The sequence below is a fragment of the Bombyx mandarina genome, chromosome 23 (assembly GCF_030267445.1).
Source record: "Bombyx mandarina strain Sakado chromosome 23, ASM3026744v2".
In the NCBI taxonomy this organism is placed as follows: Eukaryota; Metazoa; Arthropoda; class Insecta; order Lepidoptera; family Bombycidae; genus Bombyx; species Bombyx mandarina.
The window spans coordinates 15,756,450-15,774,909 of NC_143229.1; the positions used below are offsets into that span (position 1 = coordinate 15,756,450).

Here is an 18,460-nt window from a genome sequence, read left to right on the forward strand (position 1 = left end):
CAGAGGGTAGCAAGTGTCTTCTAAATGCTGTATTAGACGTCATTCCATAATTCGAAGGAATTTCTTTATGGTGTGTTCCCTTTTCCCCACGCTCATGCGTGGTGGTAACTCGAGGATGTATGTGCTGATTTCCCATCAGAGATATTAGTATTGGCAGGGCGTCTTGTTAGCACGCCCGGGTAGGTACCACCACCTATTTCTGCCGTGAAGCCATAATATGGCTGGAAGGTGAAGTACCTATTTGAAATCGTTCTGGTGTTTCCGTACTCCCGAAGTACTGACATCTGAAGGTGCCATGTTGAATTTGTGTCTAGAATCATCCGGTTTTGCTGGGAAGGCTAAATATCAAAGAGCTGCCTTCAAAGCCAGGGTTAAAGGTTTCTTTTGCAGCACAGAGGAGAGAAGGACATTCCGATGAACGTAGGAGGAAAGATTTTAATTACGATGAACTTAAATTGTGAGGGAATTTCTTTTGATTTTAAGAAAATAAATACCTAGTCTTTTAAAAAAAAACTTAACCTAAAATTCTTGTTAGTAAAGCTGTTGTTGTTTCTAAATTTTAATCTGCAAATTGACCTCATAACGTCCTTTGAGATAAGCGAAGGGATTAAAGATGCTATAGAGATGAATTCGAAGCTCTGACATTTAACGATATTTGCGTAACATTTGATGAATGTGGATTAATTAATATTCTCAAGTTCATCTGATTACTTCGGGTCAGATTAGGTTTTTTTGGCATGGACATTGGCATATATTTGAGACAGTCTTAAATTTCAAGCTAGGCGGCATTTTAGGCTCCCCGTGATTAACAATTAAAAAATAGTTAACACATCCAATAAAAAGTATGTAGTATTAAAAATTAACCCTGCCATAAAATTCATTTGACTTTATTTGTGGAATATCAATGACTTGATTAGAGAATATTTAACTGCGAAAATTTAATGAATAGATAATTAATGTAGTTCAGTTTGGAACTACTGATTTGTCACTTTTAATTTAACCTAAAAACTGTAAATTTTTTACATTATTGCCAATTATGTATGACAATTCGTATGTTTGTATTCATAAATATTTGTATTTTTCTAAGACTTACTCTAGTAGAAAGAGTATGAACGAACAATATTACAAAAACTACTGTCTTATACAGCTTCCCATTAGCTATATTCCATATAAATACTGCCACTAAAATATAAATATGCCACACAATTTATACAAAAATACGTTTTCAATAAAATAAATAATATGGTATTCTATTCTAAATATTATTATAGTTCAAACTACAGTTCTAACAGCATAAATAAAGTTTTTACGCCGCTAAACTGGTTTAGGGTGTATTAAAACACTAAGTATAAAGGCATTTGGTAACTGTCTTGTCTAGACTATCTCGACCCTCAATGCGACAATTGCGACAAAGCCGGCAAAATCAATAGTATTGCGCAAAGCCAAAGTTCTGCTAGTGACACCGCCATCTAGGAGATAAATTTTGGAAAATCGTGGTCTTTCTTTCGCCATCTAGTGGCGAATAGAATAATGTACAGGACGTTTTGTTTCTCCAATGTTTTGATGAATTTTGAGCTTCTATGTATTTGAATTATATTCGTCTATAAAAGCCATCGGAAAAAATTTAAATAGTACATTTTTTTATTATATCAAGTAAAGTTTTCATTTTGAAGCACGATCAGCTGGGATCGAATCACATGGCAAAAACAAAAAAAATCATGAATTTTTATATGGCAACACTCTAGAATGTCAACTGTTTTTCAAATTTGATACAAAAGAAATATATAACTTCTGCACACTTTATATAAAGTATAAAATTCCTCAACGTCTTCTTTCATTAGGACATTTAGTTATTTGAGTAGGAAGTGGCATAAAAATAGGATTGCCAACAATTTGCATGACGTCAAGCCAATGGAGTCATAGTTGTCTTCTAAAATTACATAGCAGAGGAAAAAATATTTTCCTTCACGTATACAGTCCATTTTCAAAGAAATTTCGACGAAAGTGTTATGAGTTGTGTACGGCGCGAGTGAAAAAAATATTAAACAGAACACCAAACGTTTCAGACATTGCGTTTTCCGTGTGTAACATAGTTACTTAGTAACGGAGTTATTTTATTAATTTTGTGAGTATCCAATCTTATTTTTTGATTAAAACTAAAAAAGTCGATAGGGCACGAATTCTACTCATACATCATATTTAAACATGTGATAATCGTGAATAAGAAATAATTAATTTGTGTTTATTAAAACAACTAGCTTCGTCATGCAAACACTGTCTTTAGAATGCTAAAAATATACCTTCTCTGTGTATTTCGGGATTTATATTTGGAGATTTTGCGAGTGCGAGGCCGGGTGAGTCGTGTGAAAGTGTTAAATGTACCTTTTGTGTTTGAAATTACATGATAATTCGAATTGGCCTTGAATCTCATAAATTTTCGCGGAAGGTGTCATATTACCTAGAAATGTTTACTCTGTTCTACGTTTTATGTTCGTAATTTGAAAATTTGGTATCATTTTGAAAAAAAATTGTTTATTTCCCGCCTTACGGCTGGAAAAATATTCTAAAGTAATTTTTTTATTGGATTTGTGTACACATCTGCAGTGTATTTAACCTTGAAGTTAATGCCTCCCTACTGCATTGATTTAACTATCTTATTATTTTCACTCATATACTTTAAATGACAAAATTTCTTGGGAACCTCACAGCAGTGATTGATTAATTGTAAAGTAATTTAAAGTTACTAACAATAATAATAATCCGGGATAAATTTCCAGTCCTCTGACCTCAAACTAGGATTGACTAAGCTATGCGAAAAAGAGACTGACTATGATTATATGTGTAAATTCTATATATGTATATATATATAATGAATATATGACATAAGTATATATGTAAAGAAAAACCTTTTTTATGTAATTTTTATATAAAAAAGTTTTAGTTAAAAAAAAAATGATTTTTCTTATATAGATTGAACTCTGTGTCAGTGAGAAAAAAGACGAGTTAACTTTTATTTAATTCGAGAATACTTTGTTAATTATAATTTGTTGAAAACAAAGGGCTTTAAACATTGTTTTCTTAATATTGTACAGAAAATGCAATTAAGTCTTTTATTATTGTTTAACCACTTTTATAATATTCCATATTGTTATATTATTATATATGTAACTGGCAAAGTGGACGGAAAAAGACCATGAGGTGAGGCCTGATGTGTTGAACAGACCATATCTGCACTACTCTCGTCACCACAGTCCACGATGCTCTACATTCGTCGGTAGATAGGAACAAATGCGTAGAGTGATCCACAATAAACTATTGAGAAGAGGTGGTCATGACCCTCAGTATTGAGGAAACTGTAGTAAGGAGGTGGAGGAGATATGTATCTTCTTCTTCTTCTACTTTCTTTCCTATTACCCTGTGCTGGGGTGTAGGGTTCGAATTAAATTCTTCCATTTGCATTAGACTTAGGCAGTCTAGTCTACCACCTCTCACGTCATGCCCAAGACGCCCAATTCCTGCTCTGCTGAGCGACTCCAAGTTGTACTGAGAAGACCTCTCTTCCTATTGCCACGCTTTCCAGGTCAGTGCTATCTTGGATAGGTGGGTATCGGGCTTTCTTAATGTGTGACCAATCCAATGCCACTTCAGCTTAAGAATCTCCCACTCCATTAGTGCCTGCTTGGTGATTCTCCACAACTCGTTAGTGATCGTCTCATAATATTAAAGACCTAGACAGAGTTCAAACTAACCTTTCACATGTATGTTTGTACAAAGAGAGATGCCGTGATAATGCCAGTCGGTCAATGTTATTTATGTTTTATCATTTGCTAAAAAGATGATCTGTATATACAGTGTAATCCTAAAAAAGATTCCTTTTAAAAAAGACTGCAATTTTTTACTTTCTTTAAATAAAGATCCTGAACAATTATTCTACTGATGATATTGAATTTTAAATCAATTTATTATAAAATTTTATGTAATAACATATTAAACTACATTACACAATGTAAACATATACTTTTAATTTTTTTTAATATTATTACTCTATAATATTCAAAATAAAACTGTTTTAATATTTATCATAAAACTACATTCATTTTGCAGAATTATCTCTGTTAAATAAAATGTGGATAACTACTTTACATATATAGGAGTTTTTCAAACTATTCATTGCTAAGATGTTGCACCATGTCCAGTACCATCCTGACGATTTATATCTTTTGACATTATGTTTGACAGGATTTGAATCCTGGTATAGTCCTATCCTAAACATGTATACGGCTTATTCATTCTTCATTCTTCATATACTGGTCTGAAATACCGTACCTTAGAAATATTCCCTGCTACAATCCCAGTCATCGTTCTCGTCGAATCCGTCGCTTGCGACGAAGGGCTCGGCGAGTAAATTAACTCACAGATACAGCCCACTGAATTTCTCGCCGGATCTTCTCAGTGGGTCGCGTTTTCCATCCGGTGGTAGATTCTGCGAAGCACGGCTTTTGCTAGGGTTCGTATTAGCAACATCGTCAGATTTGAGCCCTGTGAGCTCACCTACTAGCCTCGCGACTCTGACATGGTCTCCCTAGATCATCAAGCATAGGTAGGAAAAAAAAAATCCAATGAAAGTAACCACTAGAGATGTTTATTATATATATAAAGAAATTTATCATCATCAGCCCATAGTCGTTCACAGCTGAACAAAGGGCTCTTCCGACTTGCACCACAGGGCCAGATCTTCGAATTACTTCATCCATTCGTCTTGGTGGCCACCCTTTCCAAGTCAGGCACCACCTGACCGACCCAGTTCAGCTTACCGACTCTCTGAGCTATTGCGTTGACTTCACTCTCGAATAACCTCATTCCTGACTTTGTCTTGCAGAGTAGCGTGTTAAAAAACTATAGAAGATTAAAATATAGTGGAATTTTTTCGTGTATGTGTGTGTGTGTGTGTGTGGCCCTGGGGTTTATCAGCTGTGCGTTGTCATGGATATCGTCATTGTTGTGATTCACGTTGGACAAGCTTTAATACGGATTGTTGATTGGGTTATGGTGATCGGTGTTGCCCCAGAAACTCTTGCGTCAATCATTATAACGGTGGTGAGGGGTGCTGTGAGTTCGCACCAATGCTATTCCAGTATAGCACATCAGGCATTAAGATTAGGATAGCTCTTATGATCGGCAACCGTACCTATATTTTTCTTGTTTTGCTTGTGACTATTTCCGGCACCCACGAAGGAAACTTGAGGAGAGTCCTCGGCGGTTTGCAGCAGCTTGTCTATCCTACTGGCATTGATGACGATCATGGGCTTCGGTGATAACTCCACGCCGGCATATTCACTGGCCACGTTGGCTATAAAAAAATCTTTTGTGGCATTAAGTTAATGTGTTAAGTGCTTGTGATGCGCCAGTATTCGAATCCCACAGGCGGATACCAATTTTTCTAATGAAATACGTACTTGAGATATGTTCACAATGGACTTCCACGGTGAAGGAATAACATCGTGTAATGAAAATCAAACCCGAAAAATTATACTTTGCGTAATTACTGGTGGTTGGACCTCTTGTGAGTTCACACCAGGTAGGTGGTAGGTACCACTACCCTGCCTATTTCGGCCGTGAAGCAGTAATGCGTTTCGGGTTGAAGGATGGGGCAGCCGTTGTAACTATACTGACACCTTAGAACTCATATATCAAGGTGGGTGACGGCATTTACGTTGTAGATGCCTATGGGCTCTGGTAACCACTTAACACCAGGTAGGCCGTCAGCTCGTCCACCTATCTATGCAATAAAAAAATTTAAAAACAAGTGGACCATTTAATATCTCACGCTGCCAATGGTAAACGGCCATGATTGTTTCGGGTAGGGTACTGTATTTTGTGTTAGTCCGCTGGCTAGCTTCAACGAAACTTGATTTAGAAAGCAGGGCTTTTATTTATCTTGCTACACAACACAACATGCATGCTAAGTACAATAATGATTATATTTCGCAATACCCGCAAAACAGCTGTACGTGCCCAGTATCAGACCTAAAATTGACCGCGAAGTACGCGTGTCACTGGCAGATTTTAAGTACATCAAAGTCGAAAAAGTTGGACGTTCATATTATATATCGCGAAAAGCATTAGAATTTCGCACGTTTAATAAGTTGAAACACGCGATGGTAATCACCAAATCACGTTTCGTGGACCGCCAGTCTGATAAAACGTTTTTATCATTACGCAACATTAATTTACGTAACTGACGTGATACGTACGTAATGAGGGGCGACCTCGAAATATTATCCTTGATGCGATAAAAGTATCTAAAGATTTTTTGTTTTTTTTGTCTGCTTACTTGGATGACGCGCTGATTTTCTTGTGCACATGTGGTCGGTTTTACGATTATTTTCAAGATACTGACCTCTTTTCAAAAAGTTAACGAATCCAAGTTTGCGAAAGCAACTTGTGTAGAACGGTTACCGGAGCATATAGACATAGCAGTATGAACGTCGCTAATTTGAAACTTGAGGCTATGGTTTGGAATACTTTATATTTGTACTATATATTCCTCTCTTATATATTTTATAAAAATCACACGATCGCGTTCAAATCACGTGTTCATCTTTAAGCTAAAAAGCTTACGATTGTTCCGTTTTTGGTTGATGTAGTTATCGTGACTCCGTTAAATAATTATCTCAGTCTCGAATGGATTTTTGATATATCTTTTATTGTTCCAGGAATCAACCAAAGAAGAAAATGCAAAAAACACGTAAACCATCCAGAATCAAAGCCAATATTAGTTATTAAAAACAATATTTAGTACTAAGCGTACTATGTATTTTGTGCATTAAATAGAAAGTATTTAATAGTCTTCAAAATGTCTTTAGTTTCTTCGTCAAGGCTCGAGGGATCCTCGTCCAGCCTGTCGGGGTCCTATCGCTCTACCTTGACCTCTTCGTCAAGCCTAGACAATCCTTATTGCAGGCCACGTAGTGGCTCATATGCAACTTCAACTCTCCGATCTTACGGAGACACCGTCACCGAATACAGATCCAGATATTCCATCGACAGTAAAGGAGATAAGAAGTCTCTGATAGAATACTCTAGAACTTCCAGAGCTCCAAGCGTGACGGATTCGGACAGCGGTATCTCGTCCAGGCATCGCTCTGACAGAAGCGAGTCCAGGTCTAGAGATATTTCGACGACAAGGAGCGAGAGCGGCAAAACTCTAAGCGACCCCCCGTCTAGAACGAAAAGAAATTTCAGCTCGTCTGCTTTCATGAGCACGGCCGAGCTTTACAAGTTGTATTCGCCGTCGAACTACATACCGTTGACGCAGAGAATACAGCAGCAACAAAAGCTTCAGAATCAGAATTACGGGGAGATATCGCGATCAAAGTCGATCTCGAACGACATCGGTAGACCACCAGCAGCCGACCCATCACGCGCTCTAAGGAAAGCCAGGAACTCGGCTATCGGAACCACATCTGAAGTACGTATAAAACGAATATATATTGCGTTACGATTAAAACTAAATTTTGAGTGTCTGCGAAATTTGTTCGTTTTCAAAAGTGACGTGTGTCAAATCTGACATCTGTCAAAAATATTGCAGATTTCGGTAACTACGAGATGAATGATTATTTTTGATCGTTTAAAAGCATAGCTGAACTTTATCTTTTCATTCAAAACGAGAATTCACACGATCTTATGCGTAGAATACAATTTGATATGACTAAATTACTTGTCAATGATAATTGAATACCAAATAAAACGCACCTTTAAATAAAAAGATAAATGTCTGTGTATTAAGCGAAATGTCGCTTAAACCAAACAGCCTTTCACTCCCCCAATTATGTATCGTAAAATTAAACATTTCGTGAATAAAGTTTTATCATTACGAAAGTAAAAGGTGTCACCAGAGTAAACAATTATAGATATACAAAATCACACTACTCTCGACACTTAATACGGCTAAAACTGGACCGATGATTCATCTCATTTTAAAATACTCAAATCTTTGGTTTTCAAGAGTTGCTTTAAATCTTCCCTAGGAATAGAATCAGTGCTACCATAATTAAGATGTGTTATACCACCTGGTCCATTTGAATATGATTATTACGCGGGTCGTCGTACCCCCTTACGGGGCAATGATATACCAGATTAAACTGGTGTCCATCTATCATCATACTCTTGCTAACTTAATCCTCCTCCTCCATGTGCCGCGTTCCTCAGTGCTTAGGATCGTGACCTTTACGGAGAACTTTTGTTTGGACTATGTTCCTCCATTCCATCTAGTCCTCTGCCCAGTGGATAGCGACGTTGATTTTGGAGTCCAAAATCGTCTTATTTTGATCGGACCAGCGCATGGGACTACGCCCCCTGGCCCTCTTTCCTTCCACTTTGCCCGCTGATGAGTAGTTTTTCAAGACTTTATCTAGATTGTCAGGTTTATTTTAACAAATCAATGATAATTTTCCTTTTGGACTTAGTGACCAGTGTCTTTTTGGCAAAATTACGATTAATCATTCAATTCCTCTGCTTAAAATGAAAAGTATGGTTGATCTAAGCAATAAAAAAAAAAAAAATATTTCGAAATTGCTATGAAACAATTCGCAGACACACAAAAACGAAATGTGTGCGCCGTGTGTGTGTGTGTGATCGTTCATTAACAAATGCAAAAAAATATATATATCGCACTAAATATCCATCAATAAACTTCGTTTGAGATGCTTAAGATTGTTAGATTCACCGCATAGGGCCATGAATAGTAAATCTGGCCTCTGTTTTTGGTATGCGTTAGTTGGTAGAGAAGCATACTTGCTAGTAATACTTGCGGTGCTTAACCAAAAGTTGATTGGCACGTTGCGATCTATTCTAAAACCAATCGCTTTGTAAACCAAACATCAATTTTGAAGAAGTATTACAGCAAAAGCATGTATATCAATGTTGAACTAACACACACAGTCACGTGTCGCAATACTTTTATCATTTCTATCATTTTGTTAAAAAAAAAAAACGGAAAAATAAGCGTCGAAATTTTACAACCAGAGAACCGAAAGCCGACGTTACAAGGATAGTTCTCCGACGTCGGGCTACACGAAACGAAACTCCCTTACGAACGGAGTGAGGGACAGTAATGGCAATGAGCTACCATCTGTGCCCGAGATGCGAAAGAAGTTCGATCCAAAAATGGCCGTCACCAAACTACCCGCAAACGAGAGTAGGTACGCGAGTAGGAGCAACGATGAGCGGTACCTGAATCAGCTCAAAGACTGCGAGAACGGTACCGTTGGGTACACGAAGCTACGTCCCAAAGACGACAAACCGGTACCCGTTCATCTGCCTTACGTCAGCCGGAACGGTACGTGCAAATGGGAATCAGGCTCGTCTAGTTCGCGGTCGAATTCCAATTCCGATCTGTCGATTAACAAAACGGCGTCAGAAAGCAGTATTTCGAAGTATCTTCACGATAAACCTAACGGCGCGAGTACGGTCTTAACGTCGAAAATCCCGCCCGACCATTTGACGAGCGTCAAAAGTCAACTAGACCCCAACAATCCAATAGGGAAGATTCTAGAGAAATCGACCGTGATCCAAGTTCAAAATGGGGACGTAGATTATGCGGAACGCAAGAGAATACGCAACAGTCCCGAAACGGTTAACAAATCGAAAGACAACATTAAAAACGACATTGAAAAACAGGTCAAAAGTCAAAGGCACACGTCCGATTTCGCTTCGTACATACAAATCTCGCAGCCGATCGCCTCGGGCACGTCCGCGCTAAAGAAAATTGAAAATCACGTTAACGAGGAACCCGTGCCCACAGAGACGCGTAAATCTAGAGCCGGCCTCAAATACATAGATTCCGAGCAAGAGAATGTATCGCTGAACAATGAAATCGAATCTCCAAGTGAGACGGGCTTCGAAAATAAGACCTTCGAACACGAGAATTATCTTAAGAAACGCTCGGAGAAGAGCGAAGGAGACTCGAAAGAGGAGGATGGGGCCAAGTCCATGGAGACCAGCGTTGAGAGTACTTTGAGCGAATTGACCGAAGATTCTAGTCCTGATACTCCGTCTACAAGAAGGAAGCTCTTGGATAAAGAATACAATGATGTAAAAGGGGTGAGTTACCATTATATCTGATCATTCGTGTCTGGAAAGCTGTTTTCATTGCAGAAACCCCATTTTTTTTTTCTATGTAACTACATGATGATTTTCTTAGAGAGTAAATTTCGCATTTTTTTAAATGTCAAGTTTTTTTTTTTGGTCAAGCTTTTGTTTTGGTGCAAAAGATTACTCGTATACTGTGTATGTATTTCACTTAGCGACAGCAATAGCGAAGGTTAAACATAAATCACTTGTGAGACGCCTGAATCGCGCTAAAGACATTTCCGAAATCAGTTTCCATATAAGATAACCTATCGAGATATTTTCTTGTTTTTTTTTTATGTTTTAGGATATAAGCGGTTGCATCCCACAAGGTTCAAGTCCTCAGTTAGTTAAGTTAGTTGTGTCTAATATTGAAAGTAAAATTCGTAACAAAAAAATAGCAATGAATTAAACATTCAAAATCGTTGAAATCACGGGAGACATTATACAGCTCACAAAAATAGCTCCAAAGTCGAAGTAAATATTGTCGTTTCTGGCCTTGACATAAAAACGTAAGAAACACTCCACCGACCCTGGACAGAAAACTGTCCATTAATCTACTAATAAGTAGAAATAAGTAGGCATAGGAACGGTGATAGGACGTTTTGTGAGTCCGCACGGGTAGGTACCAACGCCCTGCCTATTTCTGCCGTGAAGCAGTAATGCGTTTCGGTTTGAAGGGCGGGGCAGCCGTTGTAACTATACTGATACCTTAAAACTCATATATCAAGGTGGGTGGCGGCATTTACGTTGTAGATGTCTGTGGGCTCCGGTCACCATTTAACACCCGGTGGGTCGTAAGCTAGTCCATCCATCTAAGCTATAAAAATATATATAATATATTGAATTTGACCTTTGTGATGAGCTGTTTTGAATGTGCCAACTACATTAGCTTTGTGACGGTAAGAACTTGGGATTGTGTAGGTCAGGAGCCTTCGAAGCAAAAACGAATGTTTTTTTTGTATTTAAATGAAAACAGCTTTTCAGTCTTTCATCATTTCCACGTAAAAATCAGCATGCTTATAGCTTTCGTGAGTGTGTGTGCATGTAATTTACAGGTAAACTTAAATGAATACATTATAGATATACCTTTGGTTGTTAAGATCATGAAGCAGTCGAAGAGAATTAATTATCCGAGATTTTTTTTAGTGATGCGACCGTCATTTTCTTCTGCAATTTAATGAATCATCGACTAATTAAATCCCTTTTAAATTTTGTAATATAACTTAATTTGTGTATGTGTATTTCGACATTACGATTCTATGGAGTGAGTACATTCGAAAATTATAGTAAGTAATAGTAGTAAAATTTTCTTTCGTTTTTATTTTAATTTTAAAAAGAAACTTGTGTCAACATCGATTACTTTAATAGGTCCTGTATATTATTTATATAAATCTTTATATAAAACGCTTTTCTGGTATTTCTTATTCGACACGAATTAACTTAACACAGTTTTCGCGCCATAAAAAACCGTCCGCCATGTTTGAACTGTCACAATCCTATTTAAAAATATACTTGTGTCAAAATCGATTAACTATATATTAATACGCGAAGTAAAAACTTTGTATCCCTTTTTACGAAAATTGCGCGAACGGAGGAGCATGAAATTTTCCACGCTTGTAGAAGATATGAGGAGGAGTGCAGAATGCTAATATTTCTTAAAATAAGCATAAAAATATATTAAATCAATAAAAAAAAACATTACACACATGTATTTGACACACACACACGCATATATTATTTTTATTTATTATTAAAGTCTTTAGTCAAATTGAAAATAGGTTAATATTGTTTATCCTTAATATTATATGTCTATAGTATAATCTTGGCCAAATCTGTGATTATAGAAGTATAAGTCTTTGACAATAGATGGTTCTATTGATGGTAATAATTGTCAAACTTATAATTTCAATTAATTATAAGTCGAATTTCGACTACATACTGAGGGACCAATAGTTTTAATAATTCCGCCATATTGTTTATATCTTTAAATGAACGTTTTTCTAGTATTTTTCTACCTAACCCAATTTTCGCGCCATCAAAAATCCATTCGCCATTTTCGAACTGTCACAATTCTATTTGAAAAGTTCACGTGCACTATTTAAGGTTTGAATTTAAAAAAAGAACTAGAAGAGTTCGTTGGCATTTCGCTTCGTTACGATGTTTCGATGTGTGCGTGCTGTGTAACGTGTGCTAGTCATAATGTGAGTTCGCGTTTTAAATAGCTCCTGTATTCCACTGACTTCCTGGTACATTCGGATGGGATGAGAGAATGTTATTAAAATGACGAAATTCACATTCGAAACGCGTGACAGGCTTTTGTTTGTATGTCACTTTGATGACGTAATGCCTATACCGTATTTTATTTATTTATTTATACTCTTACTTTATTTCAGTTTTTTTTAAAACCATAACATTTTGTTAGTAAGAATTACTTATAATCTATGTGAGTAACTTAAAAATCTAAAAATAACTATCAGACATACATTATATATCATTACTTTTTTTTTGCTTCCATTTGCCTGCTGCAATGGCTATTAATCAGCAGTCCCTCGATCTTGCTCGATATGATGCTCAGAAGACTGTTGCCACTGTCACGCACTCGACGCAATAATGATGCATTTCTCTTCCGCATTATTGCAAAGAAGTCATCTGTGTGAGATGTCGCAAACATTGTGGATGCACTACAAAAGCGCGGCAGTGACATAATAACCGGTATAATAAAAAAAAAACACGTCCGAATAACATAGCTTTTAAAATTATTTAAATACTTAAACGGTGGCCAGCATGAGGTGGATGAGGTGAGGCGAAGACCAGGCTCAGTGGTGTGATATTGGGACAGGCTTATGTCCAGCAGTGGACGACTGTGGGCTGATGATGAAATACTCAAAAATATATATTATATATTAATACGTGAAGCAAAAACTTTGTACCCCTTTTTACGAAAATTGCACGGACGGAGGAGTATGAAATTTCTCACACTTATAGAGAATATAGAGAAGAAGTGCACAATGCTAATATTTTTTTTAAATAATGCGTAAAAGATACTTTAAATCATTAAAGAAAACATTACAGCTAGAATTCGCTCCAGACTCCGAATCCTTGATATATTCAGCAAAAGACACAGCCGAGAATCGACAGCCAAATCCGAGTTGAATCAGGAAAACCACTCCTCAAAGCAAATGACTTAAATGACAATAAATTATGAATACTCATTTAGCCAAATTTATTAAATTCGTACAAAATAAAAGCATAAAATAACGATGCCACGAACAAGGCCGGGGTGAGTCGTGCTCTTACCGATTTCAAAGACGAGTCAAAGCTCGCAGAAAAGACTTTTAATGTTCAGGAATTTCTGTGACGAAAATCCCTCAAACGAATGCAAACTAAGCCCTAAAACGTAAGGGTCATTATAAAGAAAACAACGGCAACAGTATATCGATCTTTGAAACTATTCAGCGCTACGTCAATCATAATGTTTCCATTGACCTCCTTATTGAGGTGCCCAAAAGTCCAAGGCCGCGGCTTTTTTTTGGGGCGATAAAGGACTTACCAATCGCATTGACCATATCCTACCTTGGTTGTGAGTTTGGTGCCACGGTCCTGCCTATTTTTGAAGCGATGTAGGCACTCAAAGCTAAGTTATCCGGTATTGAGAAGCGATTGAGACATCGACCTCATTATTACTTTAAGATGAGCGGTCGCGTGAGATCTTTATCCGATTATCTTTAGAATATCTTTATCCGATTACCATCGGTTTTGCTAAGAATTTGGGCACATAATCCGACAATTCGATCGTTATTCACAATCGCCGATCGCTATCCCCATCACCAATGTCGATTTCGTTGTGGTACTGGTGTTTAGGAGCCTCCAGATCACATGGATAGTTCGCACGCAGTTGTTGAATTTACAAGCCGTTACAGACCAATATTTACTTGAAATAGGAACTAGGATTTAGGGATTTAAGTAGGTGAGGATTCAGACAGCAGCATCATGGTAGCGAGTTTAGTCGAGAATACAGAAGTCTCAGAGACGATTATATTAAGACCGCCTGACCTACTTTTTCTGAGATCATCTCAGAACGCCTTGTAACAAGTTAGCGTTAAACGCACATCCTATGTTCTAGTGTACATAGTGTAAGCGCTCACGAAAGCTCTGAGCCATTGAAATCATCACCGGGGACAGTTTCAAAGATTAAATTCTTCGCCCACAAGACAATACCAGACGTCACTAAAAATAAAATATAGATGCGCCGAAAGCGAAATGTGACGCACCGAAATAATTCGGCGGCAAAACGAAAACGTGAAACGCTCGGCCGGCGGTTTTTCTATCTCGCCACGTGGCCCCCGAATCCGCCATCTTGGACCGGGCCGGAAAAGCGCGCGCTAATTTACGTAACGAACTTGACATTTTAAAATTTTTGAACTATAAGTGTTTTGGAAATTTATAGCGAAGCGTAACCTTTTTTTATTTATTGTATATATTTAGTGTATATGTTTAGTGGCAAAGTTTTTTATTATTTATTTATTTTAAATTTGTAACCAGTGATTTTTGTGACGTATAAATAAGTCGTCTAAATGTGAGAGTGCGGGTGTTGGCACAAATAGAATATTTTCAAGAAGATAAATTTATTGATCTCGTATTGTCGTTTCGCTGTCGTGATCGTTTATTGGAGACCAAATGGCTTGAAGCTTAATCAGGACGGGTGGGTGAACATGAATCGTTGTGCCCTTGCTGGCACTCACACGAGCCAAGCCTTTGCTGACACTCACCCGAGATCTTCTGAAAGAGGATCAATGGCGGCCGCTTCTCGAGTCTACTAGAGAATCGAAATCGCGACCCACTGAAAAGATCCGGCGAGAAACTCAGTGGGCCCGCTGCCCTTCAAACCGAAACGCATTACTGCTTCACGGCAGAAATAAGCAGGGCGGTGGTACCTGCCCGCGCGGACTCACGCGAGATCCTACCATCAGTAATTACGCGATTTAAAATTTTTCGGGTTTGATTTTTATTACACTATGTTATTCCTTCACCGTGGAAGTCGATCGTGAAGATTTCTTAAGTACGTATTGCATTAGAAAAATTGGTACCCGCCTGCGGGATTCGAACACCGGTGCATCGCTAGATAGGAATGCACCGGACGTCTTATCCTTTAGGCCACGACCACTTTGCACAGTTCAGCGCTTCAGGTCAAACCTGAAGCTAGGGCCAGGGTTAGCAAATTCTCTCAGGTTGAGCCCGTGAGCTCACCTACTCGTTTTGTTAAACTGGCATAGCCCCTGGAGGCTACTGTGCTGTGCAATTGTGACCGGAAAGCCCGATACTTTTGCGAGCTCAAAAGACTACTACCATTTACTACTACTTTTTTTATTTTTTTTTATTGCCTAGTTGTGTGGACGAGCTCGCATCCCACCTGGTGTTAAGTGGTTACTGGAACCCATAGACATCTACAACGTAAATGCGCCACACACCTTGAGATATAAGTTCTAAGGTCTCAGTGTAGTTACAACGGCTGCCCCACCCTTCAAATCGAAACGCATTACTGCTTCACGGCAGAAATAGGCGGGGCGGTGGTACCCGCCCGTGCGGACTCACAAGAGGTCCTACCACCAGTAATTACGCAAATTATAATTTTGCGGGTTTGATTTTTATTACACGATGTTATTCCTTCACCGTGGAAGTCAATCGTGAACATTTGTTGAGTACGTATTTCATTAGAAAAATAGGTACCTGCCTGCGGGATTCGAACACCAATGCATCGCTTCAACACGAATGCACCGGACGTCTTATCCTTTAGGCCACGACGACTTACTAAAATTTAAAGCCTCACTCTGACCGATACGTCGTCTGTGCTCGCTAATGAAGTTCGACGATTAAAAACTTTGAGAACCGTCACGCGCGTCATTCACAACTGAAGGCTGTGTTGACAGTTGTCGACGGGCGTCCATCAAAATTTTTAGAATTTGTTCAGTTTTACAATAAGTTTTTTTGAATTTGCCTAAAAATATTACAGTAACTATATTTTCGAAACACACTAAAAAGAGTCTGGTCTAAATCTTTGATGTGAGTCTGTAGGGTGAGTCGAATTGGATGTATAGTGTCTTTCATTGTCGTTTATTGGATGCGTAAATTGCATAAATTTAGGTTAACTCTACACGAAACGTCTTGCGACGAAGGGCTCGGCGAGTAAATTAACCCACAGACACGGCCCACTGAGTTTCTCGCTGGATCTACTCAGTGGGTCGCGTTTCCGATCCGGTGGTAGATTCTGGGAAGTACGGCTCTTGCTAGGGTTTGTGTTAGCAATGTCGTCAGGTTTGAGTCCCGTGAGCTCACCTACTTGCTAGGTTACGCTGACATAGCCTCTCAAGGCTATCTATCAGCTTAAAAGAGACAAAGGATCTTTACAGTAGATATCTTTACCTGCCTATGAAAAAAATTACCAATTAATCAGACACGAACAACGATAAATAAAAAGAAGGAAATAGCTCAAATCTATAATCCCCATAAAAAAAAATCTCGATATCTTGAAAACAGACTATCTGTGATACAATAAAGATAAGATGAGTGTGCTATCTTAAAAATACTTCAGTTTCAATTCAACTTTTGTACGGTGCAGACGTGTCTGGATGATGAGAAAAACTCGTTTACGTAACGCGAATTTTGGTTGTTTGATTTTTCGGAATAAAAAAAAATCGTTTGTCGCTAGATATGTTTTTATTTTGTAAAATATATACACACAAATCATTCAAAGAGATTGATAAGTTTGACTGTCATGAAATGTTTAGTTGAAGTTAGTTTTGTCGACGACGGTGATGGTCTGGCGAAATGGTGACAAACCAAATAACATATTAAAATAGAATTGTTTGTAAAAGTATGTTTTTTTTTTGTAATAAAAAAATAAATCTTAAGTAAATATTTTACGTCATTCTAAAAAAAACGTATAAAATAAAGTCCAGCTCTCCAGAAAACGACTAGTATTCTGAAACATGATAAAACGCAACTGAGTAAACTAAAATACGTTATACAGAACAAAAGACCCTCTGCGCCAATACAGAAAGTTCAAAATTGATGCGTACATTTACTTGTTGACGTGAAAACTGTTTGAATTTTTGCTAGTAACAAGACGTGTGGTCATGTACCAATCAGTTTTGTTCCTACCCATATACTTCAGTGTATGGACGCGTGCGAAAGTTATGGTCATATTCCTGCTGCAAATAGTTTTGGTATGTATTAATTTTGTTTACGTATATATGTATGTGTTACGGTAAATGTGCACTCTTGGGAAGTGCACACTTTTACCGGTAAACGTGCACATTTGCCAAAAAGTTAGGTATATGTGAACTGAATACAATGTATGTACATTTCCCGACAAATGTGTACTCTTGCCTTCAGGTTTTGGTAAATGTATACTCTTATCTTCATGTTTTAAGAAATGTTGGAATACAAATAAATTAATAATGTTGTTGCAGTAAAAAATATTTATTTAAATCAACAGAATACAAAAGGCTTTAATAACGAAAATTATTTTAAATAAAAAATGTTAATGACAAACAAAACATACTTTTCTTTGCATTATATATAATATGTCGTAGGTTAGGTTAGGTTGTAATGGTGCGCTTGCGCATGCGCACCACATTACTAGCACTTGCGATTTCTTATTTTGTATGCACTGCTCACATTTACCAAAACGACACGGTCATTGTGAATTCAATGTACATTTCCCTTCTTTGAAATTATAAATGTTAGTTGAATGCACATTACCCAAACGAGGAGGCAAATGTGCACATTTACCGGAAAATGTGTACATTTGCCGCAATATCTACTTTTACCGTAACATATATACAGGGTGTGCCAGAGAGAATGGATAATCCTGAAACACCTCATAGTAGCGCTATTGGGGACACAAAATAAAAATTCTTAGCTAGTACCCAAATTACGTATTTTAAAAAAAAGTTGATATTTTCCATACTGCTGTGCGTTTCTTGAATATACAACAGCTACAAATAAATGAAATCCATAGACTTTTTGGCGTTATAATATTCTGCATGAACTATACTAAGGAATATGCAGGAAATCGTATGAGTGGAAATCGTATGAGTAGCTAGTGCAATTTTTTATAAAAGTTAATCTGAACTTAGCTTCTGATCATGCAATTTGGTATTTTTTCTTTATTTTTAATTTGGGTACTAGCTGAGAAATATATATTTTTTTTGAGTCCCCAATAGCTCCACTATGAGGTGTTTCAGGATTATCCATTCTTGATGGGACACCCTGTATATATCGACGGGTAAAAGGTTATTTGATGTAAGCGACATTTACCTTTGTA

General features: G+C 37.5%; 1 protein-coding gene across 1 annotated transcript in view; it reads left to right on the forward strand.

The window, feature by feature from the left end:
* The first annotated feature begins 1,876 nt into the window (after positions 1-1,876).
* LOC114246533 (uncharacterized) overlaps positions 1,877-18,460 on the forward strand; it is a 34,884-nt gene continuing 18,300 nt past the window's right edge. The window contains exons 1-3 of the mRNA XM_089737666.1: positions 1,877-2,125; positions 6,717-7,471; positions 9,028-10,104. Of these exons, the coding sequence (XP_089593792.1) occupies positions 6,857-7,471; positions 9,028-10,104 (1,692 nt within the window). The 5' untranslated portion in view covers positions 1,877-2,125; positions 6,717-6,856. The remainder of the gene's footprint in view (positions 2,126-6,716; positions 7,472-9,027; positions 10,105-18,460) is intronic.